The sequence below is a fragment of the Carex rostrata genome, chromosome 24, assembly GCF_964058835.1.
Source record: "Carex rostrata chromosome 24, lpCarRost1.2, whole genome shotgun sequence".
Classification (NCBI taxonomy): Eukaryota; Viridiplantae; Streptophyta; class Magnoliopsida; order Poales; family Cyperaceae; genus Carex; species Carex rostrata.
The window spans coordinates 3,182,038-3,209,053 of record NC_135941.1 but is presented as its reverse complement, the minus strand read 5'-3'; the positions used below and the strand labels follow the sequence as shown (position 1 = coordinate 3,209,053).

Here is a 27,016-nt window from a genome sequence, read left to right as displayed (position 1 = left end):
ATTGAATATATAAACAATATAATTTATTGTAATTTAAGTATAATTCAACGATGTATCGAGAATTATTAATTTTAGACTGTTGAAATTTTAAATAGCTTATTGTATGGTGAAATAAACATAAAATCTATTTTTTTATAGATATGATGCGTGAATAATATAATGCCTATACTGCTTTATGGAGTTATATATTCAAACTTTATTTTTGAAATTTGTCAAATTCTCAAGTAATTTTTTTTCCTCGTAATAATATTACAACCACAATTAAACAACGCATACAATAGCCGTTAACTCTCTTATGTAAATGCAAATATTATTTATAAATTCAATTGCAGTTGGATGCAAGACCAATTAACATTAAACATTTAATATTTTTGTCTATTTCATTCACAGACTGCAATAAAATTTATTTCTAAATTATTATGTTGGATATTAAAAAATACTCCATCGACCAATTAATATTTTAGAATAATTTCATTATATTTTGCCGGTAGGCGGAGTGTGCGTTAGAATAAACTTTTCAATAAATTCGTTCTAATATTACAAATATTTTTTCATGATTCACTATGGAGATGATTCCACTTTGAAAGTGACTGGGATGAAGATGAACCAGCCACAATCACACAAAATATAAAGGCATTTTAGCCGCCTCATATATTATTAATTTATTTTGACAGCGGAGCATCACCAAATGTGCACAACTGTGGAGTCTGAACTGGAGATAGTTCGACTGCACCAACTGTGAAACTGCTGGAAGAAAACGACTATCATATAATAAGTAAAATATTACAATCCGAAAGTGACAGGGACGGAGCCACGGAGGTGTCACAGCTTTTGTAGAGACGAGACGAGACAGACAGAAGATGATTCCACACAAGCTGCCCCATTAACTAAAGTTCTAAATATAAAAAATGCATTTTAGCCCCCACATGGGCCCACTGCTTTCGTGCGGTACAGCTCAATTTTTATTCGTATTTTTTATTCTCTCTTTGATCATTTGATGAATGCTTGGATTGGACCACACCATTTAGGCAACATAGGGAGGTTTTGAGTTACATCAAAGTGATACCCCTCCGTGTGAGTTGTGACATATTGTTGTAATGGATTAGGTTGGGACACAATTTCTTAATGATATCTCCATTGATTCATTGATATTATCATTGAAAAGGATTCTTCCCTTTCATTTTCCTAACACCGACCATAAATTGTTTAGTAAAATTTGAACCTACATTCTTTTTACATAAATAATGTTTTCTTGAGAAAATATTATATGCTATATGAGGAGAGTTCAAATGTCTCTATTTTTTGTGCTTCTATTTTTAAAAACTTTAATAACTGATTTTTTAAAACTTAAATGTTAAAATAAAACCGTTGGATATAATCTACATCATTTTATCTATACACGTGTAAAAAATTATGACATTTCAACTTTGTTTTGGTTGTCATCAGTAGCTTGTAAAAACGTACTGATGCGAATAATTTATAGACGTTGATTTTTCAACTTATTGATTCACATATAAACAAAACCGAAATATGATAATTTTTTATGAGCACATAGAGAAAATAAATAGATCACATTTAACGGTTTTATTTTGACGTTTATGATTTAAATTTTGAGTTATTAACGCTTTAAAAATAGAGGCATGGTGGAGGCAAAAAAAAAATGGAGGCATTAAATTATATTATGAGTTTTATAACGGGCAACTTTTTAAATACATCCTATCGAAATGCAGACCTGACAATGCACCGGATGACATTAAAATAAAGAATAGTTATAACATATATATAATTTTTATTTTATTTTATCTATTAACGTGTTGAAAAATATATTTAAATTTTAAAATAGTGTATTATTCATTATAGTTAGGATGTGCATGTAAAATTTGAACAATTCATCAGTTGAAAATCACTAAACCTCGATAGTCTACAATCACTTACAATTTAATACAAATTTGACATACGTAATATTAAAAAATGAAGAATACAATTATAATTTTATTTTTTTTGTTAGTTTAAACATTATTCTTAAATGTATCAAATAGATAATCATAAAAGTTAGATAGACAGACGTATGTATGACAGTTTTAAAAATAGCCGATGCCATGGATTTTGATTTTATTTTGATTTTTATTTTTATCAGAAAAGCAGATAATGTTTGCGCTCCAAATTGAACTAAAGAAATTGCAAAAAAAAAATGCCAAATTTGGAAAGCAAATATTATCTACGTCCCTCATAAAACTGATTTTTTTTTTTTTTGTTTTAATTCATGACGACTTCGTTTATTATTTTCCTATGAAACGGTAGCTTGAAAGAATCGGTAAAAATAGCTCGTTACATATTATGTAGTCTCGTCTAAACAGTGTGCAAACGGATCGGATATTATTCGACCGTATCGGAATCTGTGTCTGAAAATTTGATATGGATATCTGATATCCGAATATCTTTCCAGATAAGGATACATATATAGTTTTAAATTTGATTTATTGTATCTAAATAGTAGATATATACTATATAATTTAACATATATTATGAAAAAAAAATTATATTATTCACTGTTATAAAAAGTGAATATTTGTATCGGTATTTAATATCCGATCCATGTCCGTATTTAAAAAAAAAAGATACGATATAATTTTGCCACTACAGTGCACAGAACGAATCTCACGACAATTCATCAGTGTTACATATTATATTAATAATATAATACTGAAGAGAATTTGTTAAAAATCTCTACTGTACAAGTGCTAAATGGAATGGGCCCCTGTTTGTTTATCTTTTGCTTTATTCTCTAATAAGCTTCTCTTTTTACCCCCACTCAGGAAATCCAATCCGAACTTATCAAAATGTTTGGATCAATTTTCTCAAAAAAAAAAAAAAATGTTTGGATCCATAAATTCATGGAAACAGTATGAAAGGGTGAAAGACTTGAAGGGACAAGAGTCCTCTTTTTCAAGCAACAATTTAATTGATAACATTGACTTTAAAACAAGGAGACAATTCTTATCGAAGCAATCCCATCCATAAAATATCTTCAAAAATATCAAGTCCGATTTTTTTATTGACTGAAGCTACGGTACTTTAATGCAATGCGTATTTACTATTTAGGTCTGTGTTGTGAATTTATATTTTTTTTTTTTAAAAATAAAATAATTAATCTGAATTATTTAACATAATTTCTTTATAAAAATATACTTGGAGATCAATTTTTTTATTTTTTATTTTTTAATTTGTCACCTGATCATATGATCTAAAGATTATGCCAGAAAGTAGAAATTTATGCATGTGCAAAAGAATTATAAAAAATCTTAAAAACTGTAAAATTATATATATATATATTATATTGAGCAGTTAAGAACGACTATTTAAATCTTAAAAATAAGGTTTAAAAATGAAAATACGAATATATTACACAAATCAATTTTAACTTCCCTAATTCCATTAATGGTTGTTTGGATTCGTATCCAACCAAGTACTGTAGAGGATTATCCTCACTTTACGTTTTGGGATTCGGACAAGGGCAGAGGCAGTATTATTAGGTTTTGAGATTCGTGTCAAGTTAGAAAGAACGGTCCAGATCTACTAATGGTAAAAGATTCCCTTATCAGGTAATGGAGACGAAGTGAATTCCTGCTGTTTTCAACTGCAGGGAGTTCCGATTTTACTGTTTTCATTTTTCAACAACAGTTCAGACAATTTTGTAGCGCACTGTTGATTTGTCTCATTGTTTCAGGCGAAACATACATTGGAATTTGTTTCAAATATGGTTATATCTCATATATATGTGCGCACTGTTTTCTTTTATGTTTTTCTCTTCTTAATAATTTTTCTTTTGCCTTTTGGTATAAAGTGGGGTTTTTTGTTTTTGGATAGATTTCAAAGACAGAAGACCACATGCAAAAAAGTCGATGTCGTTTTTTGTGATGTGCTTTAATTTGACACAACTATCATTGGTTCATAATAAAAGATGTTAATATGTATCCGCTGCTTTTCTTGCTAGAAAAGAAAAGCAAAAAATATCTCTCTTTGAAAAAAAAAAAAGAAAGAGAAAGAGAATTACGTAGGAGAGAGAAGGAGAGAGATAGAGAGAATAGCAGAGAAAGAAAAGGGATTTCAAAAGCACCGGATTCTGTTCCTTATTACACATGTATAATAATAAAGACTACAAAAGAGATCAGTGCTGCGAGGCTATGTTACCAGAGGAGGGTTCAAATGCCTCCATTTTTTTAAAACTTTAATAATTCAAAATTTAAAACTTAAAAATCAAAATAAAACCGTTGGATATCATCTACATCATTTTATCTATGCAAATGTAAAAAATTATGACATTTCAATTTTATTTTGATTGTCATCAAGAGCTTGTAAAAAATGCACTAATTTGGATGATTTCTAGACGTTGATTTTTGAACTTATTGATTCACATAAAAACAAAATTGAAATGTGATAAATTTTTATGAGCACATAGAGAAAATAACATAGATCACATCTAACGGTTTTATTTTGACTTTTAAGTTTTAAATCTTGAGTTATTAAAGTTTTAAAAAATGGAGGCATGATGGAGGCACAAAAAATGGAGGCATTTGAACCCTCCTCATGTTACTATGCAGTCTTGTACTATAACTTCATATTCGTATTTCAAAGTTCAATTGACCAATTAAAATACTCAGTATGATTTTCATATTGAAATGTACTTGGTGACTAAATTGTGTACTTTTTAGGAAAAAAAAATTTAGATAGATAAAAAATAATTAATTTTGAATGATCTTGAATGTTTTGATCAAGTAATTTTTTATCTATCTAAAAAAATAATAAAAAGATTCTGAAAAGTATAAAACTTGGTCTCCAATATACTTTCATAGAAATCATGTTGAGTGGTTCATTAACTGTTTAAATTTTGAAAACAGATGTATGAACTGTAATAGAAACGGGTGTGCGTTGTGCATAATACCGTATATCTGTAGCCTCACTCCAACACTGTGATACTTGTTAATTTGCTTAATTAAATAAAACCTTCGTTAAATAATTACGAACATGTGATGTTATAAAAAACAATATTTTTTGAATAATTAAACCAAAAACTGATTCGCGAAAGCCAACGTTATTTATACTATCTTATAAGTCGTTGCACTATTTTATTTCTAAAATTTATATACTTTATGCTGAGATAATTCTACTGCGTATGGATTTAACTTCACAAAAATTTCAAATTTGTCAACATTTTGAATTTATTATCTCATGTCATAATATCTTCATACATTAGGGCAGTGGTGGCGTGGTGCGTCATTATTATGGCAGCAAATAAAATATTATATACGAGCAAATACAAGTGAAGTAGAGGAGGGTTCAAATGCACCTTATTTTTTAAATTCTTTTTTCTGTTTTCAAAGTCCGAATAGTCAATCCGAACCGTTAGATGCGATCTATATATTAAGATGTGCTTGAAGACCAAATTTTACATTTTTTGGAATTTTTTTACTATTTATTAAGCCACTTTGAAAATTGCTGATTTTACATTTTCTGGACCATTGGATCAGCGATTTTCAAAGTGGTTTAATAAATAGTAAACAAAATTTGAAAAAAATGTAAAATTTGGTCTCCAAGCACATCTTAATATATAGATCGCATCTAACGGTTCAGATTGACTATTTGGACTTTGAAAACAGAAAAAAAAATTTTGAAAGATAGAATGCATTTGAGTGCATTTGAACCCTCCTCAATGAAGTATTACACATATATAATATATTTATAATAAATGTAGCATGTTACCAATTGCTCGGTGCACTTGCACCGTAAACACTAGCACATAATGATACGACTTCCTATACTGACAAGAGATGATACTACTTACCGTAATAACAAATGCAAAAATAGAACATTATAATAATACAAAATATTTTCTCTACTGAAAATTTGGTTCAATTTTAATGATTACAACGTATTATCATATAATATAATTTTAGTTCAATTTTAAGGTTACATAGAAGATTAACAGGAAACTTTTTGTATTGAATGGGAATTACTTTATGTTTTACATTGTTAATCTTAACAATACTTAGAATAAGGTGTAAATTTATAATACAACATTATAACCATAATCTATTTGTTCATGTACTACTTTTATAAAAAAAAATGATGATATTAATTGTCATCATACATTAAATAACTTAAAATTTCGATCCAAAAATAATAATCCTTCATATATACTTAAATTATATGTAATTTATTTGTAAAACAACTCTTTGTCAAAATCATTAAAATAATCATTGCCAAGCGATCTCTCTTTTATTTTAATTCAAGCTTGTAATATTTTTATTATTATAATTTGAGTGCATCTTGGTTATCAAGATGACCCAAAAGGAGGGATTCAATATAATTTGCAGATTTACCAAATAGAAGAATTATGATCACAATCAAATTGCAGTGTCAAACAGTACAATTAAGTTTGAAACTGAAGTCTATAGCTCATTTTGAGCAGACAAGAAAGCTCATAAAAATGCTTCGTAGCCTGAAATATTTTCATCCAAATTACACCAAAACACAATAAGAACAAACAACGACAACAACAAGAACATGGCCAACAACAGAAATCACTGCATAAATAATAAAACAACAAAAAAAGACGAAAAAACCTGGAAGAACACAACATCATCCAGTAGAAATAGCATCATAATCTCAGACATAAATTAACAGTTGCAACCACTATTCACAAGCCAACTTGGTATCAAAGCTACTCAAGCAAATTGCAAAGGCCTGAAATGCAGACAAAGGGTACCTATAATCCATAGTAAACATATCCTTGGCGACTTTGCCAAATTGCAGTATAATCTTATCCTGGTCCGGTGAATTGGCAGGAGCAGCAGTCGGTTGAGGAGCCGCTTGGCCCGCCTGAACCTGGGGCTGGGCTTGTGCTTGAGCTTGGACTTGAACCTGGGGCCCACTTGCCCCACTATTACTAGGCCCACCACCTGACGCCTGGGTCGCAGCTATTAGCTGAAAGTTCTTGACTGATGCAATTGTAACTCTACCGCGAAAATTCAAACACCAGCATTGCAGCTGCTCATGCCACCTAGGCGGCTTGTTTTTTAAAACAAGAGGTCTTTCCTTGGCAAAGTAGATGTTGTCATCTAGGTATCGGCTGCTATTAAATTCTGATGGGTCCATGATGGACTTGGAAATAGCTGTGGATGTGGTGCTACGAAAAGATTCATCAAATGTATTACGTGAAATAAGCCGGTCAGGTTGACCCGGTACTGACCCGTGTGGGTCTAGCGATGCAGCCGGGATGGAGTTCATGATGCAGTGCATCCGACGTGGGCCCCGTGTGCCAAGTACGTTGAGCTCATAACTCACTTGGGCAATGCTGTAGCTGCCAGATGGCACTTTTGGGGAAACTCTTTTAGATGTGAAACGGCGGCTGGAACGACCTGGGTTGGCTGTGGCAGGGTCCATGTAGTATGGGGGTTGTGTATCGTATACTATGAACTTTGTACCAAGAAAATTTGACCTGCCAATTCATCATAGCACAGAATTTCAATTTCATAAATATAGAAGTGAAATGAAAATGATTTGGAACAGTTGAGACAAATGAAAAGGATAACAAATGAGAAAACCTCTGGTAAACAATGCCAGAAATAAAATACTTGGAAACATAGTAATGATGAAACGAAGGTCATAAACTAGATTATTTATTTAGGGTCAAATTCAATCAAGTACCTAATTTTGCCAATATAAGTGCTGCTTGATCTTGAAATATGATCAGCATCCATGGAAACAATATATTCAGTGCAAGTAGCCTTGCGATTTCTTTTCGCGGATAGGAGGAATTTCCCATTTTCAACTAGCACAGCTGAAAAGTGTAACAAATAAATCAAACTAGATGTAAAGAATAATTAATGAGTAATGAGAAAATCAAGCAAAGAACATACCATTGGTAAGGCCTAAATAGAGATGATAAGTTAGCTTTGACTTATCCCTCTTTATAAAGCATTGCATCATCCCATCACGAGGACCAGGCTGAAAAAATATTAATGATAAGAATATTGGTTAAAACATTTCACAGCATATAACAATGGGGTGTCATTTTAAGGTATAATCGGTTTAATCATTGTTTAATCACCATTTAACGGCGAGGTGTCTTTAGACAATTTAATGCCAGAGTGTTAAATTTTGTATACATTGAAGACTTGATATACTGTTTTATTTTCTTTGAATTATTTCAACAGTTATATAATAAGTTATCTCCAGATGATATTACAGGTGCATCTATGCACATAAAACCACCTCTTTAGATAAAAAAAAAAAAAAAAAATCCAAAGTGCCATACCTGCTTGAGAGAGACAGGAAAAGTCAACTTGCCAGAGAACTCAGGGGTGATAACAATCTCTTGACACATCTCCCTCCAAGAACGGCAAACAGCAGCACAAGCCACCACATTCTTTCTTCCTGGCCACACATCCTCACTTGCCTCCAACCGTCTTATCACATCCCGTAAAAGCTCAGGAGGGAGATGGGCCCACTTGCTATCCTGAACCACTGGTCCGGGTTCCTGCACCTGGTGCACTGAGCTCCCTGATTTGACCCGGCTATTACCTGTTATACCTGATAACCCGGCAAGGGCAGCCTCAAAACTCCGCCGAGAGATGGAACCCACCCCATCCCTAACATCTCTTGTTATCTTTCTAAATGACATTTATTTCTGCATCCACCATATATTTATTTAACCTGTATCATATGCAAGAAATGAAATGTCAGCTTTTGATCTATTGAAGGTACTAGACGGTATATATGAAAGAAACATGGATCAAGGCACAATTGTCAAATATTTACTATACCATACTAATCTCGAATCAACAAGTTTTCACAGACCAAAATAAATTCTACATGAAAGATGAGATAATTAAAGCCACAAAACCTTCTTTCAAAGTTCAGATGCAGTCACATTTACATGCTTGTTCCAAATGAAATGTACCTGAAAACCAAGTACAGAGAAAATTATTATAAAGAATGAAGTAAAAAAATTGCTAACAGTTGTTAACTTGGTTACATATGAGATGAGAATGGGTATTTTGTCAAGTCAAGGTATTTATATCTATGGATGGAATCCTTTCAACAAACTACACAAAGTCAATGACTGAAACCATCCAAAGAATTTTTTTTTTCTTTAAAAAATCAACAAACGAAATTGCCAACTCAACTTCCCAACCCCCATCGATGAAAATGTCAAATCCAGCCATAATTATTTAAATAGCACAACAATTTCGTGGGTGGTGATATTTTTAATTAAGAAACTTAGAACAGTTAGGTACAGCTGATAAAGGTAATAATTGTATAAATGCACCAGATACATAAATTAAAGAGTAATTGAAAACAAATGAAAAAGAACAAAAGTAGAAGAAAAGTGGAAACTGCTACACAGAATTGTAAGTTGTACCAAAAAAAGAGGGAGATGATGAGATTGTAACAGAAACCTAATAAATTTGGCTTGAACCTTGCTTAACTTTCTTGAGGGGAGGGATTATAACTTGGATACGCTAGAGAACCAAGGATGAGAACAAAGAAAAGGAGACACCAAGAGAAAGATTTGTCCCTAGTACATTTTTAGAAATCCAAATGTAGACAATCCTAAATATACACAAACTTCCTCACTTTTTACCCTAAAAAAGCAAAAGTTTTTTGTTAAAACAGAGAACAAAAACGTATAAATTGGGAGATCTGAAAAAATTATACATGAAAAATTATTTCCACACTCATACTCTAAGAAATATGTAAAGAAAAAGGACCTTTCCTCAGGGAAACTGTTACATAATCAAAAAGTATTGGTATTTGAGATATTACCTTAAATCCACCCTCAAATCAAGGCGCAAAACAATAAAAAATCGAAACTCCGAGCTACTCTGAGACCCCCCTAATTCGATTGGATCAAGAACAACATCAGACGCTTTAAATCTCTCTCCCTCTTTCCCTGGGCGAGGTCAAGGCGACTTGATAGAAGAAGACACAAAGAGAAAAAGAGGAATCAGAGAAGGGAGAGAGTAGGAGCAGCCTCTACTATTAGTTTATCTGCTCCGCTCGATCTATTTTTTGAAAGCTCGTGGTTCACGTAGAATACCACAAAGACTTGTCTCGATTTGGACCCGTCTACGGTAGCTTTACATGTTTTTTATAGAAGAAATTAGCACAGTAAATATATTATTTGAACGATTGAACCAGGTCTATTCATGTATTCCCTCTGTGGTCGCTACGGTGTTGGGAGGGGCAGAGTTGACTTTTCATAACAGTCGGTAGTAAGTAGTAACGGCGTTACAGAGGGAAAACACACAAAAAAAAAGAGCTTTATGCTTGGTTCATTTCCCGGAGTGTACGCCAGAAAAAAGGCAGTTTCTTTCCCACTGCCTAGTGCATGCCATCATTTCATTCATGTTTCAGATTCTGTGTGACACCTACAACACATCACACAATGTGATTCCACTGACATGTGGGTCCATAGCTCCGATTTTTCTACCAGTCAAAGACTACAGTTTTTGGCTTGTTCCTTATGAATCCCCCTTTCATGGTTCTCCACTCCTTGCATAGATTTTTGTATTTATGTCCTTGTAAGAGTATGTTATTGGATAAAGAGGACAAAGTTTTGACTGTGTCAGAAATCTGAAAATTGACACGCTCTGATAACTGACAATAACAAAAGTACGGAGAATTTTACGCTTTTGCTGTAATTTATTTTCCTATTTTAACTGAAAAGAGCAGTCAAAAAGTACTTTATAGACAGTTAAAGCATGTTAAGTGCAGGTAACCTCGAAGGACTTGCATATTGTATTGGTGCCTCTTAAATTTCAATTTTAGTTCTCTGTTTTGAATCCAAATTTTGTATTTGATCAATATTTGTGTCGTTGAACAATTTTTATTATTTATTTATGTATTTGATCAATACTTGACTTTCGGGCGTTATGAGCTGCACCGGTTGTTTATTATGTATTAAGAAGGATTGAAAATATTGACAGCAGATCGGATTAGATGAGATGTGTGGAGAATTATATTCAAATTACATCATACTCTTCTTAAAAAATTACTCAGTTGATGTATCATGTGTGCCAGTTTCTAAAAAAAATCTAGATCGTTTGTTAGTTACAGGCACTTGATTTGTTACTGCATAATTAATTACCTATTTACCTGAATTACTACTTTTTGGCAAACAAAAAATATTTAGAAAGTAACAACTTTTGTTCTCTGTATAACTCATCTCAACTCATTGCTTTTTTTTCTTGAACCTGAGCACAGTAGCGTAAGTTCTGTCTCTCTGCACGATACATTAAAAATATATTAAGATACATCGCGACTCTTTAATCTAAAAAAACAAAAAAACAAAGAAAGAATGTCTTTCCTTTCCCTTTTACCTCCACCGGAAGCAAAATCTTGGAGCCGTATGTTCTTATCAATAGTTCTAGAAGCACGTGAATTGTTTGCTGATAAATCAATTTTCAGCATCAGAAATTTTAATATTGCGCGTTCTTGAAATTTATATCCCCTCTAATTTCCAATTTTCATTTGAACTAGGAATTAAAATAAAACTTCATTCATCTTATTAAATTCAACAGTTAAAATTGTGCGCAATTCCTTATATTTAAAATTAAACATAAAGGAGCACCTAACAACTATTCTACTGCATCCAATTTGAACAATTAAATATGAATTAAATACCTAGCTAATGACTGATTGGATCTAATGAATTCTGTATGATTAGAGTAGGGGTCGAACTCTAGGGTTTGGAGCGTGAAGAACAACTGAACAAACTCTGATCAGTTCACGAGTCTCGATATATCTAGACAATAATAGACAGCTTTGATGAAATGTGATGCTGGCAATGCACGTTAGCTTATTTTATTATTCTTCTGATCTTCTCAAAAAATAAGAGCATGTTTTATTATTGTTCGATAAAAAATAATATATCTGTTTGTAGTTCTTATTTTCTAACAGTTGTATCATAACCGTGTGGACTTGCATTTGAGTACCAAATTATTTTAATTTTTGTCACGTTTGGCTGTTACTTAAATTTAAATTTAAGAAAGATTAAATTACTCATTTAATTTCATTCTTCATGTTTTGCATTTTATTTGACATATTAGTTGTGGAGTTAATTAACTCATTTGGAGAAGTAGAATATTAAAAAATAAATCTCTATCTACGACAATGAACTCTACGAATGTTAAGTAACTTAATCTGTCTGTGGAGATAATCTAACTTACTATGTTTTATTTCTCATTTAAAATTTTAGTATGGAATAAATATTTACTCGATCCACCGATTATTTCATGATATAACATGACTTTTTGAATTTAATTTAATATGGTAATCTAACTTAAAATGATGGCTTTAGTATCACATGCATTGATAGAGCCATTTGAAAATAATAGGGTGAATTGACTCATTTTTTCTAAAACTTTTATATTTGTTTCTTATTTTATATATAGTTCAGAATAAAATATTATGAGTGGTGTAAAATTAATCTCATTTGGAGAAATAATATTATATATGTTTTGATCACATTTACATCCGATCTCTATAACTTGAAATTCTAACTCGGTCCTGATCACATGTGAGGAAACAATTGGATTGTCAAATATTTTCATTCATGACCATGTGATAATTATGGGTTAAGCAAAATTATCTCTTTGTGCCGTTGAATAAAACTTTTTAATAACATAATTATTGAAAGCTTGAATAGATGCTTGGAATATTTGTGCAATAGTTTTTAAGATCAATGAGATCGAGTGAGAAGTCGTTTTGAAAATTACTACAATATGAAGCTTTTGTATCTTCTTAAGTAATTAGAATATTTGGCTTCGTGAGGAATATTAGGCCAATTAAACTTATTAGTGATAGATTATAAATATAAATATTTTTATTTATTTAACGCCATTAAGTCTGATCTCTTTAAAATGTGAGCCATTTTCAAGCTACCAAGTATGCGTACATTATTGCATCTTAAGTTAATTTGGACATGTTACATAGTAACATATATGTCAACAAATTAAATATGCTTTAGGCATTGCCATATCGATCTTTCATATGTGATAGTAACATGGCAAAATTTTCTGCGTGATAGATATTGATAATGCAATGAAAATAACTAGATGAACCCACTTAATTATTGTGCAATAGATTTTTTGAGTTGTCATGTGGTATGAATCAAACTTGTGTATCTGAATAATTAATTAAATTAATGGATCAAGATGTTCCTAGATATCCTACTTAATTATTAATTTGCAGTGGAAATGGAGCACAAATTATTCTTTGTGAACCTTAGGTCCTTACCTAGCTAGTTGCATCTTTAATTTGTCGAACTTAAGCAACATTGCTTGTGTTAACATTTAAGACGATCAATCACAAGAAAAGAATTTAGCAACTAGCATCTAGATGCACGAGAGAGCCTAGATTTTATCACATGTTAAACTAGAAAATAATTAAAGATTTTAAGACACAGCATTCAAGTATTCAAGTAACTCTACCATTGGGATGGGATTAAATAGATTCATTGATCAAATTATAATTATCAAATGTTTGATATTTACATGAGAAGAAATCCACTAACATCGGTAATTTTTTGATGACACCGGATTACATTCTATATTTTCAAAAAATTTAAAATTCAAACAGTCAATACAAACCGTTCAATATGATGGATATATTAAAATATGCTTGCAGATCATACATCTTGTTTGAATTGTTTTACTCTTTATTAAGTATTTTACAAAATCGTTGTTTTGAGACCATTGAATTTTTGTAACTACCTTAATAAATAGTAAAAAATTGAAAAAAAAATGTAAAATTCGATCTGCAGACACATTTTAATATATCCATCATGTTAAACGGTTTGGATGAACTGTTTGAACTTAAAAAATGTAGGATGTAATCTGATATCATAAAAAAACGATGTAAGTAGATCCCTTCTCTATTTACATTTACGTCGCTCAACTCACAAATTAATTAAAATGAAGTTTGAATATTCAAAATGCTAGGTACCGTAAATCTTAAATAATAAAGAAATAATTTTAAAAATAAATTTGGGGCTATAAATTGTTTTAGAATATGCCATAGACCATAGTTCATATTAATCAACAAATTTTTTTTATTTTTTTATTTGTTGTATTAAAATATTAGAAATGTTGAATATATTTTTTTGAAAATAGATGGAATACAATATAATTTGATTTATTAGAAAGACTGCAACAAATAACCCGGATCAATATTTTTTAGGCCGGATTTTTCGCGGCTCTAAGAAAAATTAATATATTTTTTTATGTGATATTGGAAAAAAATAAAAATGCTTGGATTGTGAGTTATTGATCCCGGTTCAAAAGTCACTTCTAGGTAAATCCAAAAAATATTGTCATGCTTCTAGTGCATTTAATTTATAAAAGGTTGTATCTATTTTTGAAAAATAAATAAAAACTTTTAGTTATTTAATGATTGTTATTCAAATAAAATTCTCAAAATAGATACAACTTTTTATAAATTAAATGTATTAGAAGGATCACAATATTTTCTGGATTACCTAGAAATCAATTTTGAACCGAGATCAATAACTTAGAATATAGGCATTTTTATTTTTTTTCAATAACACAAAGAAATATATTAATTTTTCTTACAGCCACGAAAAATCCGGCCTGAAAAATATTGATCCGGGTTATTTGTTGCAGTCTTTCTAATAAATCAAATTATACTGTATTCCATCTATTTTTAAAAAAATATATTCAACATTTTTTATATTTTAATACAACAAATAAAAAAATAAAAAAATTATGTTTAAAAAAAAAAGAAAAAAAGAAAAATCTACAAAATCGGTAAACCATCAACCGGACCTTGTGAATTTCAAATTCTTTCCGGTTAATCATTAACCGGACCAAAGTAATAAATCCGGAAATTGGGTGACCGGAAAGAAGGGCTTATTCCGGTTATTGGGTGACCGGATAGGGTAGATTCCTTAATATCATTATTTTTTTGGACATTTATAAAAATTTCGGCGTTATTAATATATTAATATTATATAATTAGTATCTTATTATTAATAATAATAATTATTATATAATTATATAATTAATATTTTAATATTATTAATAATTAAATAATTATTTTATTATGATTATATAATTAGTATCTTTTTATTAATAATTATTATTAATTTATAATTATATAATTAGTATTTTATTATTAATAATTATTATTAGTATATAATTAATATTTTATATTATTAATATATAATTAATATTTTATATTATTAATATATTAAATAAATTTTATAATAATATATAATATATTACAATTATTATTTATATATAATAATGAGGAGGGTTCAAATGCACCCAAATTTTTGTGCACCCAAATGCACCCTATCTTTCAAATCTTTTTTCTCCATTTTCAAAGTCCGAATAGTCAATCAGAACCGTTAGATGCAATCTATATATTAAGATGTGCTTGGAGACTAAATTTTATAATTTTTGGAATTTTTTTACTATTTATTAAGCCACTTTGAAAATCGCTGATTTTACATTTTCTGAACCATTGGATCAGCGATTTTTCAAAGTGGCTTAATAAATAGTAAACAAATTCCAAAAAATATAAAATTTGGTCTCCAAGCACATCTTAATATATAGATCGCATCTAACGGTTCGGATTGACTATTCAGACTTTGAAAATGAAGAAAAAGGATAGGGTGCATTTGGGTGCACAAAAATTTGGGTGCATTTGAACCCTCCTCATAATATTATATAATTAGTATCTTATTATAAATATTTAACCAATTTAGGTTTTCAAAATTTTATTCCTCCACTGACTCTAACCAAATAAGGAATACGTTAAGCTATGATTTAACTTTAGACCTCCGATCAAACATGAATAATTTAGACCGGCCTAAGTTGAAATAACCAATTTAGACCTCCTTAGCTTTAGACCACAATCAAACATGAGACTACTGTTGAATAAAAGGAGGCCACGTCCGATGAATATCAAATCAAAATTAATATGATGTTCGGTTGGAGCTGTTTTATTCACTGCAAAATTTATACATACTATTTTTAATATTTATACATATCAAGTTCGTGTGAATTTTTACAGGAATTAGACGGTTCTAATAACTAGTCCGATTAACTCTAAGGCCACACTTGATTAACTCTAAGGAGGAGATCTCTACATTTTTTTTTTCAAAAAAAAAAAAAAAACTCTAAGACCGAGACAGACTGTTCTATGCTTTAATGGCTAGTTCAACAAATTTTTTTTTTTTTGAGTAAATTGAAAGTCAAGCTGTCTAATTAGTTTAATATTTTATTCGGTTTTCAAACTTAATACCTTTGTACATAGAAGATATTATTTTTACCACTAAATTAAAAGCTATTTCTTAGTTAGTCTGACTATTTTAAAATCTTTTTTTTTTTCAATTGAGGGTAATTATCATGAAAATTCGTTAGGATATTATTCTAAATCACTACTAGATTAATATTTATTTATAAAACCTCCCAACTCAATAGTTTTCACACACCTTTTATTAGATAGAAACAAATATCTCCTAAAAGAAAAAATATAGAGACAAAGATTAAAAATAGCTAAATTAAGTTAGTATCAAAACTTTTATTTTGTAATTTTCTTTTAGTTATCATCCACTAAAAAAATCCTAGATCAATTAATCATTTCACAAAAAAATCTTTGAGGAATGACTAAGTCAAAATCTAACATACTCTCTTGTCCCTAACCACTTGCCACGTTTCCTACCACCAGTGGCAAATCCTCCTCAATTCTAACCACCTTATTCCTGTTCAAATGAGAATAATTACATTTATTCCTTTTAGTACAACTCCGAACCTAAAAATTATGTCTACGTGTCTTTAATTAGTCTTTAGCTTCAAGCTTCAAACTTTGAAGTACACATTTTTAAAAAGTCAGAAAGTAAAATATGATAAAGCAAAATTTTCAGAATAACACATAACGGTATAATTATTTTAAACACATATATTTTTATAATTTTTTTTTTAGAAATACAGGACAAAAGAAATATATTTTGGGAAAAAAAAATTGTGCCAGGAGAAAACACTGGTACTGTCACTGCACATTTTAATCATGCACCATACATTGCAATGAAAAGCTAGTTTTAGAACAGCTTTTTAAAGCAATTCATACACACACTTGTTAACACATATATCATTTTCCTTATTTTTTTTTTAAGAAATGTTATTTTTTTTATTGTATGAGTCTTAATCTTAATCCTACTAATATTTATCCCGCAACAATTTATGCACTACTAATTAGTTTCTCCAGTATGATAAATTTTCTTCAATCACAATTAAAAATATAAACCAAATAATTTGATCAAATTTATATTAGTTACCTACTAATATAATTTCAAACGGCACACCATATTAATTAATATTAAGTAGCTAGGGACTGTCTTCGTCATATCGTCATCACCACCGACAAACCACAAAATATGAGATTTTGAGAGGGCTGCTTTGAGAGGGGAAAAGGAGGGAGGTGCAGGATTTGACCGAGAAAAGAGAGATAATAAATGAGGTGAGAGAGAAATGTGGAGATATCTAAACTTACATATATTGAATGCAAACTGAGGTTGGATCAGAGTATTCAAATTAGCTGAAATTCTATATATGTGAACAGTACTTTTGAAATTTTTGGAATTTTGAATCTAACTGTCTAACTTTTTTTGTGTATGTATTTCGGAATAGCTGATTTTTTATGCACGCATCTCGAAATAGTTCAACGGTTGGATTCAAAATTTTAAAAATTTCAAAGATACTGTTCACGCATATGAAATTTCAGCTTATCTGAATCCCAAATCTATATGCAGTTTACGAACTTTCCAGTTCATAAAATTTTCTAATTCAAATATCGGACACCTACTTTCTTTTTTATAATTCAAACTACCAAAAAAAGAAGATATGTCAATAATTCTCCAATTTGTATATTTTCATTGTCACATGTGCTCTACATTCCTTGCGTGCAGCATTGATTGGTTTCATTCTAGATTCTAAGGTTCGCGTGACGAGGGTGTCTATGGTAATTTATTAACAAATTTTACAAGACCCAACAATCCAAAATTACCCTCCATCAGACAAATTGATCTTCATTTTATTTTATTATTTCTACAATATTCTATCTATCGCGTATAAACTCATTAATAATTTTAGTTGAAATTCACCATTTATATCCACCAATAGTGATTTGTAAATTAGGATCTCTCCATTTAGTGTGGAAAAAACGTGACGTGCCGTGACTAACATGCCGTGAATTTGGTCTCGTGTTGTGCCGTGATCAAGTGAACAGTGATCCGTGCCGTGCCGTGTAGTGATCAAAATGTCAAGGGTTGGTCATGGCATGTGAGTCACGCTGTAACTCGCGTGTCATGTCCAAACGTAACTAGTCATGTTCTCATGTTTAACTATTTTTTCATAATTTAAGTTAGTTTATTCAAGATTCACCATTTGATTAAGACCTAACGGTTCTAATTACACGTGACTCGTGTGATTACGTGTCATGTCGTACCGTGATTGGATCTTTCGTGTGCCGTGACCAAAATATCAAGGGATGGTCATGACACGCGAATGATCACGGCACCTGACACGCGAGTCAAGGCACGGAACAGTAACAAGTAACACGTGCCGTTCCGTGATGAAACCGGCTCCGCCGTGCCATTTTTCCCACTCTATCTCCATTCATCATATAGGGTTTTGTGATTTTGTCTATTTTGTATACAAATGAACAAATTTATATACATTATAAATAAAAGGCTGCAACGAAATTTATTTATTTAAACATGAGTAAAAAGAATAAAGGTGAAATCAATATAATGAAAGTGAAACTAAAATTCGATCTGGTTCTATTTGAATTTTGCAAGAAAATAAGAAAAGATATAGCAAGGGTCAATGCAATTAAATAATTGCAAGCAACAGCAGAAGACTAATTCAAAAGTAAAATTCATGTCACCAATTTACATCAGAAGCCACTAATAAGTTGAAGATAATAATTATTATTAAAATTTAAAAATTTGATAAATATTGAATGGAATATGTTCAGTTAAACTTTTCTCTTTAATCTGTGATTATGCTATTGTTTTTTTACGCATAAATGATTTCTTTTATTATTGTAGATGAATTTATTGATCATTATTTAATATTTATTTATTCCAAGAATGTTGGGAAAAAAAAACTTAGCCCTTGGAAGGTTTTAATTATACGTAGCAAAATATTTGTCATGTATGTTATTTTTCAAAAAAAAATTATGAAATAGCGTTATGATTATAATTTAAGTCAATGGGAGTAGAATATGGGTGAAAACGGTATGGATAATATCCGATCCGTATTCAAATACAACATTTAGATGTGGATATTTGATTCGAATATCAGTATAGATAAGGATGATAATATGGTTTTACGTTTTAATTATGAATAGTAGATATATAGCATATATTTTAATATATATTATAAAAAATTATGTTATTCACTATTATAATTAGATAAATATTTTGAACTTTAATATTTTTTAATATTATTTCAATAAATATTCAATCTGATCCGATTTCATATCCGTATCCGTTTGATATCCGCTCCGTATCTGTATCCAAAAAAAAAAAATATAGATATAATTTTATCACTATCCGCTCTGTATTTGCTCCTTTGTCACCCCTGAAGTAGAAACATCATAACCATTACTCCATTAGTAATAGCAATGATAGGAGTAGCTGCCTCCTTATTACTCATCGTATTTTTTAAATTGTGAAAGATATGTACAGTAATTGTCTCTATCACACATTAAAATCATGTATTTTTTTAGAACCGTCAGTAGCTAGAGCGTAGTTTTCGTTAGTTAATAAAATTCACAAATATTAAATTAGTATAGTTTCAATGTTATTTTCCTTCAACGATAATCAATAACCGCTAAAATTTATAAAAAAAATTTTGATTTAAATCACACATCAGTATTTATACATCCAAACAACATTATTTTGTCCAAACTTTAAAAAGTGCACTGGGAACTGGAATAACAGTTGGAGAAAGCAACAAAAAACGAAATTTATGTAAAAAAGAATTATCATTTTTTTAATTCATAAAAATTGCAATGGACAAAAAGAGATGCCTGACCTGTGTTTTTTTAACCTAGCAACTCAGAGGACCACCTTTTGTTTATGCTTTTTATTATATTTTTTTGCTAACGTTGTCGATTAGAAGGAACTATATTATCTCACGAGCGGTCACCTAACAATTTTTTTTTTCAGTTTTCAACTTTCATTAAATATGGCTCTCCTTCAATATTTTCGTCTATTAATTAAAAGGAATTAGATATTGGCTCTGTCCGTAACCTTTAAAAAAAAATGTCTATTTTTGTTGCAGATAAAATTCCATTATTCCGTGAACCTTTTTCTCCGGAGTAAATTAATTCTTATTTGTACAGATGCTGTCGAATAAAACAAAATAAGTATGATTTTGCCTGGCTCTAGGCGTGTTTATTGAATCCGCTTTATTTGATTTTGAACATAACCGCAAATTTTGAGTTAAATGATTTGATATTTCGGTTTAAATGATATGATTCAATTGAATTTTTGAATTACTTAAGATTTTTAATATTTATTTTGGTTTAATTTCTCTTATTTTGATACAATTAAATAAATCAAAATTTACTAGAATTATTTTATTTTTTATATAAGGTTCAATTTAATCTTTCTTATTTTTGGTTCAACTAATATTTATTTTTATGATTATTAAATTTTGATTGAAATTTTATATCTTTATTTCGATTCCACCAACCAAACCGAATTTACTTCGGTTTTTTTTTATTTGTCTGTTATTCGGCTAACAAGTTTAATTCAGCTAGTTCAGTTAGATTTTTGCAAACTGAATAAACTTTTGATTTGGTTTTAATTGAATCGACCGTTTGAAGCTGTTTTGTGAGGTCTTATAATTAGTCTAATTACTAACTTAACGGGGACTTATTGGGAAGTTATATTTCCAATTTTTTGCGGTGTAAGATTGTAAAATTTCCCAACCACCCGACTGAAGGTAACTTAATTATGCTGCGAGGGATATACGAAACCAAAACAAAGGACAAAGTGCAAAAGATTAGCACATGATGTGCTTCAAAAAATAAATTGCCAGGAGTCAATCAATACAAGCAATTTAGAAAGCATGACACATACAGCCACTGTCAAGTTCTCTCTCTCAAAAAAAAAAAAAAAGAAAAAAAAAAAAAAGGGAGAGAGAGAGAGAAAGCATGACACATGCCTGTTTTAACCGGGTAACCACTAGGATTAAAAATAAAAATGTTTAGTTAAGACACCTGTTTGACAATAACAAGGTGGATTTGGTAGCTGTGACGGTGGCTAAAATCTACTCTCTGTTTTCTAATCTTGCAAGTTGCAAGTAAGATTAGATGCTTATCAATAAGCATTTATGAAACTATTTTTGCGGATGAAGTCATGCAGATAAAGAAAAATATCACGGTTTACTCTCAATTTTTCTTATTTTTGTTCTTCTGGATGGGAACTAGAATAGCGGAATTTAAGATTAGTTGATGAGAATAGAAAAAAAAATAGTGATTTCAAGGTTAGTGTGAAAGTGGTGCTACACGGATGAGTAAAAATATTGTTTTGATTATAATTTATTATAATAGCAAATAGTTGTAATAAAATAAAATAGCGTCAACAAGATGCTAATTAAGAGGAAAGATAAACAAGTGGGTGTCTCAAATGAATTGTCATAACCTGAAGATCTCAGAAGTGACATCAACTTTGTCATTTCGAGACTGTATTGGCTGAAATACGAGAAGAAAATATTTTTTCTCTCTCTTCACACTTTCTGAACATTAGTTATTATAGTATTTACAAGAAATAGAGAATAGTAATTGTTTTAACTATTATGAATAGCAAAAATGTTATATGTGTACACATTATTATTTTGAATAATCTCTATTATTGAATATAATAGATTCTGTTCTTAGTACATCCAAACACAGTATGTTTTTATAATAATATGTTTTGTCTTATTTTCTTCTTTCAATTTTAATAAGTAGAGGACTATAGGTGGAATCAAGGATACAGAGCGAGAGTTTTTTTTTTTCAAAATAAGACATAATTTTATAATTATTATAAAAGTAAATTGAGTAGAACTAGGGTGTTCTTAAGTTCACCAAGTTTTTTAGTGAACTCAAGTCTAAAACCTGTCAAATCAGCTTCAAATGACGAATCCGAACCGTTGAAACCCGTATACCTTACGAGTGATGCGTCTATATGTGAAAATTTTAAACATTTGAATTAATTTAGTATAAAGTCAAGTGGTCAAAATTAGAAGGTTAATAATTAATTTAAAATTTTTAATGCATTCATTGTTTTAATGTTTTTTGACCGCTTGACTTTATACACAATTAGTTTGAGTGTTTAAGATTTTCACATGTAGATGCATCACTCGTAAAGTAGGCAGATTTCAATAGTTCAGATTCGTCATTTGAAAATAATTTGATGAATTTTAGACTTAAATTCACCAAAAAACTTGATGAACTTGAGAACACCCTAGTTCTACTCCACATTAATTTGGCTGCACAACAATCATTGACAGCTGATAAGCAATTGTTTCGTCTTTTTTGGATGAACATAATAAAAGTGAGACTACTGTACTATGTATAGCACATATTGATATGCAATATGGATCGATATCTCAATATATAAAGTCCAAACAATCAATCTCAATATTCCAACATAATTTTTATGTGTAAATATATTTATTGATCAAATTTTACATATTTTAGAAATTGTATACTATTTTTTAGATAAGTAAAAAATAACTTGATCTAAAGATTCTAGATTATTAAAAAATAGTATTTTTGTACCTATCTCAAAAATAGCAAAAGTATTTTTAAAAAATTAAAATTTATTTGTAAGTACATTTTTATACGAAAATCATGTTGAACTGTTTAGAACAACTTGTTAAAACTTTGACGTGAAAATATTGATATATAGTATGGACCGATATGTGATATGCATAGTCCCATAGCTTAACTCACATAGTTATATTAATATATGAATTACCGCATATTACAAGAGTAATAATGCATATTTTTTGTGGTTTATTTAAAGTTATTGTACTAATAATTACGAGGTCTTAATTAAGCATATACATGAAGTCAGAGGACAATGACCAAATGAATTATTAGCTTAAAATATTTTTGTGATAGATGATCAGAAGAGAAAACTAAGAAGAGAAGTTTCAACGAACAACCCATGGCCATTAGAGAAATTATAAAAATTAAACTATTAATTAAGGTCTCTTTCAGAAAAAGATCAGATAAGCTAGAAAATTAGGAAGGAGGTAAGGCCCATGCAAGCATGGTTAGGCAGGGTGTCAAAAAGATAAATTAAACCAAAATATTTTGTTGATTTTGCAGGTGAACAAGAAAAAGAAAAGAATATTCTTTTAAGAGTAACACACTTTTGGAATTTTGTTTCAAACATAATTAATTGACAAAAAAGGTTTCTTCTATTTGGTCATAATTCTACTTTCAATTTGTTTATCTTAAAGAAAAAAAACAAATTCTACTTTCAATTTGCGGAAAGAGCGGCGGCTAAGTATCATGGATTTGAAACCTTTTTCTCTATATTTTTTCTTTTTCTTTTTGTTTGTTCGGATTAAATGATTCCACCAGTTGCTAGTAAAGCTCATATAAGACTCCTAAATTGAAATATTTTCAAACAGTGATGAAAGTATTTCATATTCGAATTGCAAAAAATAATAATTTTGGGTTGCTAAGTTTGAACTAACAAGACATGATTCTAGCTACAAGAAATTATTACTGTTTAGCTCATTCCGTGAGGGATTACGATGAATTTAAGATTATAATCATGAATTTTAAGTCACAATTGGCACAGTAGAAAACATTATTTTAGCAACCCATGCATACTGAACAATTTACATGAAAAGCAAGAGAATAAAAAAAAAGGTAACAAACTGTACCTTGCCAATTAAGGTACCATATTGTAAATTATTTAGATGCGTTTGGATGAATCAAGGAATAGCTCGGAATAATAGTTATTTTTGAGTTCGGAATAACTGCTAACCCAACATTTCATAGGAATAGCGAAATAGTAGCTAATCCGAGCTATTCCTTTGTTGAGAACAGCGTTTTTTTTCATCCAAACGTGCTGTGTTGAGAATAGCTCGTCAAAAATAGTAGCTATTCTTGTGTCATCCAAACGTAATACAGATTAGTTTGTAATCAAACAATTTACATCCAAATGATTTGATTTGTTTGATTTTAACAAAATCAAGTTTATTTCGAATAAACTAGTTCAGTTGGTCAATTTATTTTGTTGGATTTCGGTTTAATTTTATGATAATTTATTTTCAATTTACGGTTCGATTTTGACAATTAAAAATCAAATCAATTGAATAAGCTAGATGAAATAGATGAAAATAAATGTTATTTCTCAGCTGAAAACCCTGAAAATACAAACACATGTTATTTCTTAGTGAGAAAATATGAGCCATTACAATCTAATAAATATGAATATTGAATAGATGAGAGTGTTAATAATTATGTGATTATAAATAAAAAGCGTTGAAACTTAAAAGTCTTTTTTATAGAGTATAGATTTTCTTACACTAATTTAAGAAAGAACTAGATTTTAATACATAAGATTTTAAAACCGATGTTGAGGGGACATATAAACGACCTAGAAGATTCGTTCATATCTTCAAGTTATGAATCTAACATACTTTGTAAAGTCATGGCAATAATAAATGCACCATACTAAAGTCTCTATCAACACTCAACAGTGACCTAAATCTGGAGAGCAACATCTTTCGGTATTTCATAGTGTATTTTAACGAAGGGCCTATTTTACATCTGAGGCAACATACCGATCTTGGGCCTAATTTAAGGCCTTAATTCACCAACCAATGATTGGGTGTATCTGAGGCCTTAAGGCCCAATTTAGTAAAAATAATGAAATATTTTGTCGGGCCTGCTTCGGAGCACAAACCCCAACTTGTAAAGGCCTATCTAGGGAATGTACTTTCATAGGAGAGGATATTGAATTACACCTGGGATTTCGGATCATGAGTAATAGGAATACAGTGCAAGACACGCTGACAGAATCCTACAGGTCATGCAGGAGGTGCCTATCTAAGATGAAATGGGGGGTCTATTTCTTCTCGGCTTGCTGGATCATCTGGAACGAAAGAAACAACATGATTTTCCAGAATAAGTGCATGGATGCTGAGTGGGCAGCAGGCAAGGCCTTGAAGGAAGCAACATTTTGGTTAAAATTTTGTGAAGTTATGATGTTACCTTGTGATTCTGCTGTTTTTTTGGTTGTCTTTTCAAGCTGTTTTGCTGATAATGCCTACGGGCTACAACTGTAACACCAGATAGCTTCTATCCGGTTTTAAAAAAAAAAAGATATTGAATTTTTTGGCGCAAGGTGATTTTTTAGAAATATGTCCAAATGTTGATTAATAAATTTGGAAATATTGATTTGAATACAGTTACATTATGTTAGAAAATTGTTGATTTATAAATTTAGAATGAGGAGAGTTTAAATGCCTCCATTTTTTGTATCTCCATCATGCCTTTATTTTTAAAAAATTTAATAACTTAAAGTTTGAAACTTTAACGTCAAAATAAAACCGTTAAATGTGATCTATGTTATTTTCTCTCTGTGTCCATAAAAAATTATCACATTTTGATTTTGATTTTATGTGTATCAATAAGTTAAAAAATCAATATCTAGGAATTATCCACATTAGTATACATTTTTACAAGCTCAAGATGACAACCAAAACAAAGTTGAAATGCCATAATATTTTACACGTGCATAGATAAAATGATATAGTTCATATCTAACGGTTTTATTTTGAATTTTAAGATTTAAATTTTGAGTTATTAAAAGTTTTTAAAATGGAGGCATTTGAACCCTTCTCATTTATAATTTTTTTTTATATACAGTTACATCATGTTGTGTGCATTAGGGCTGCTAATGAGTCGAGCTGGCTCGCGAATCGATGAGTTGAGCGGCTCATTATTTTATAACGAATTGGACTCGAAACTGAAAAAACCCAAACTCTACTCGGCTCGCTTTTGAAAGAAAAAAGCTCGGCTCGGCTCGACTCAACTCATGTAAACACTTGGCTCGATTCGGCTTGGCTCGCGAGCTCGTGAGCCAGCTCATATTTTTACATGAAGAAAATGTGATTAAAATGAAGCTGTGATTAAAATGAAGAAAATGTAAAGCATCTCAAAGAAAATAACGAACCAACCCACAGACTAGGAAATTATATGATTTACTAAATAATATGTTAACATCATTCCACAGACGTCATTGTTCTTTTCATAAGAATTGACAATGACAATATAGAAATCTTCAAAATATCTCCGAAGACAAAAAGAAATAGTAACATGAGATATTACCTGATAAGTAAAAAAATATATATCTTACGATCACATATTATATTCGATCTGATATCTCTCTGAAGGCTTGGGGAAAAAGTATGAATGTATGATACTAACCATTAGATATTATATTCTGTTACGCTGCCTTGAATTTGTTTCCTTCTCTCTTTCTTTTTTGTCTTTTTTTTTAATTTATAGAAAAAAAAATTAAAATTTGAAAAAAATTGAATAAACTTTGAAATTCGAAAAAACGTTGAAATTCGAAAAAAAATTGAAATTTGAAAAATAACAAAATTTTTTATAAAACCAAATGCTTTCATCATGAAGTGTCGTAAATGATGGTTACATCAGCAACCAATGTCAGTACAAGTGTTTGTTCTGGTATTTTCAATAACCGGGCATTATATAGATTTTGTAGTGTTTTAATACCACAGTGAGAATTAAAACATAATTGCTTTGCATTTTCTTCATTTTAATCACAGCTTCTGGGTGGGAATTTGGTATAATAAGGAACATAATTGCTTTACATTTTCTTCATTTTAATCACATTTAATTTCTTCATGTAAGAATATGAGTCGGCTCGCAAGCCGAG

The 27,016-nt window shown here is 30.0% G+C and overlaps 2 protein-coding genes across 3 annotated transcripts in view; both read right to left on the bottom strand.

Moving 5' to 3' along the window:
• LOC144575951 (delta-aminolevulinic acid dehydratase, chloroplastic-like) overlaps positions 1 to 9,899 on the bottom strand; it is a 77,971-nt gene extending 68,072 nt beyond the window's left edge. The window contains exon 1 of the mRNA XM_078326218.1: positions 9,829 to 9,899. The gene's annotated coding sequence lies outside the window, so the exon portion shown is untranslated. The remainder of the gene's footprint in view (positions 1 to 9,828) is intronic.
• Positions 6,410 to 9,967, bottom strand: LOC144575950 (tubby-like F-box protein 8). Of its 2 annotated transcripts, none has more exons than XM_078326215.1 (6): positions 9,829 to 9,967; positions 8,906 to 8,962; positions 8,318 to 8,715; positions 7,920 to 8,007; positions 7,708 to 7,840; positions 6,410 to 7,498 (listed from the first exon to the last, which is right to left on the bottom strand). In XM_078326215.1, the coding sequence occupies exons 3-6, from the start codon at positions 8,681 to 8,683 to the stop codon at positions 6,694 to 6,696; spliced, it is 1,392 nt and encodes a 463-aa protein (XP_078182341.1). In that variant the 5' UTR covers positions 8,684 to 8,715; positions 8,906 to 8,962; positions 9,829 to 9,967; the 3' UTR covers positions 6,410 to 6,693. The 2 variants fall into 2 exon arrangements, with proteins under 2 accessions (XP_078182341.1, XP_078182342.1); XM_078326216.1 differs by lacking the exon at positions 9,829 to 9,967 and adding an exon at positions 9,462 to 9,664.
• Between the last annotated feature and the right edge of the window lie 17,049 nt (positions 9,968 to 27,016).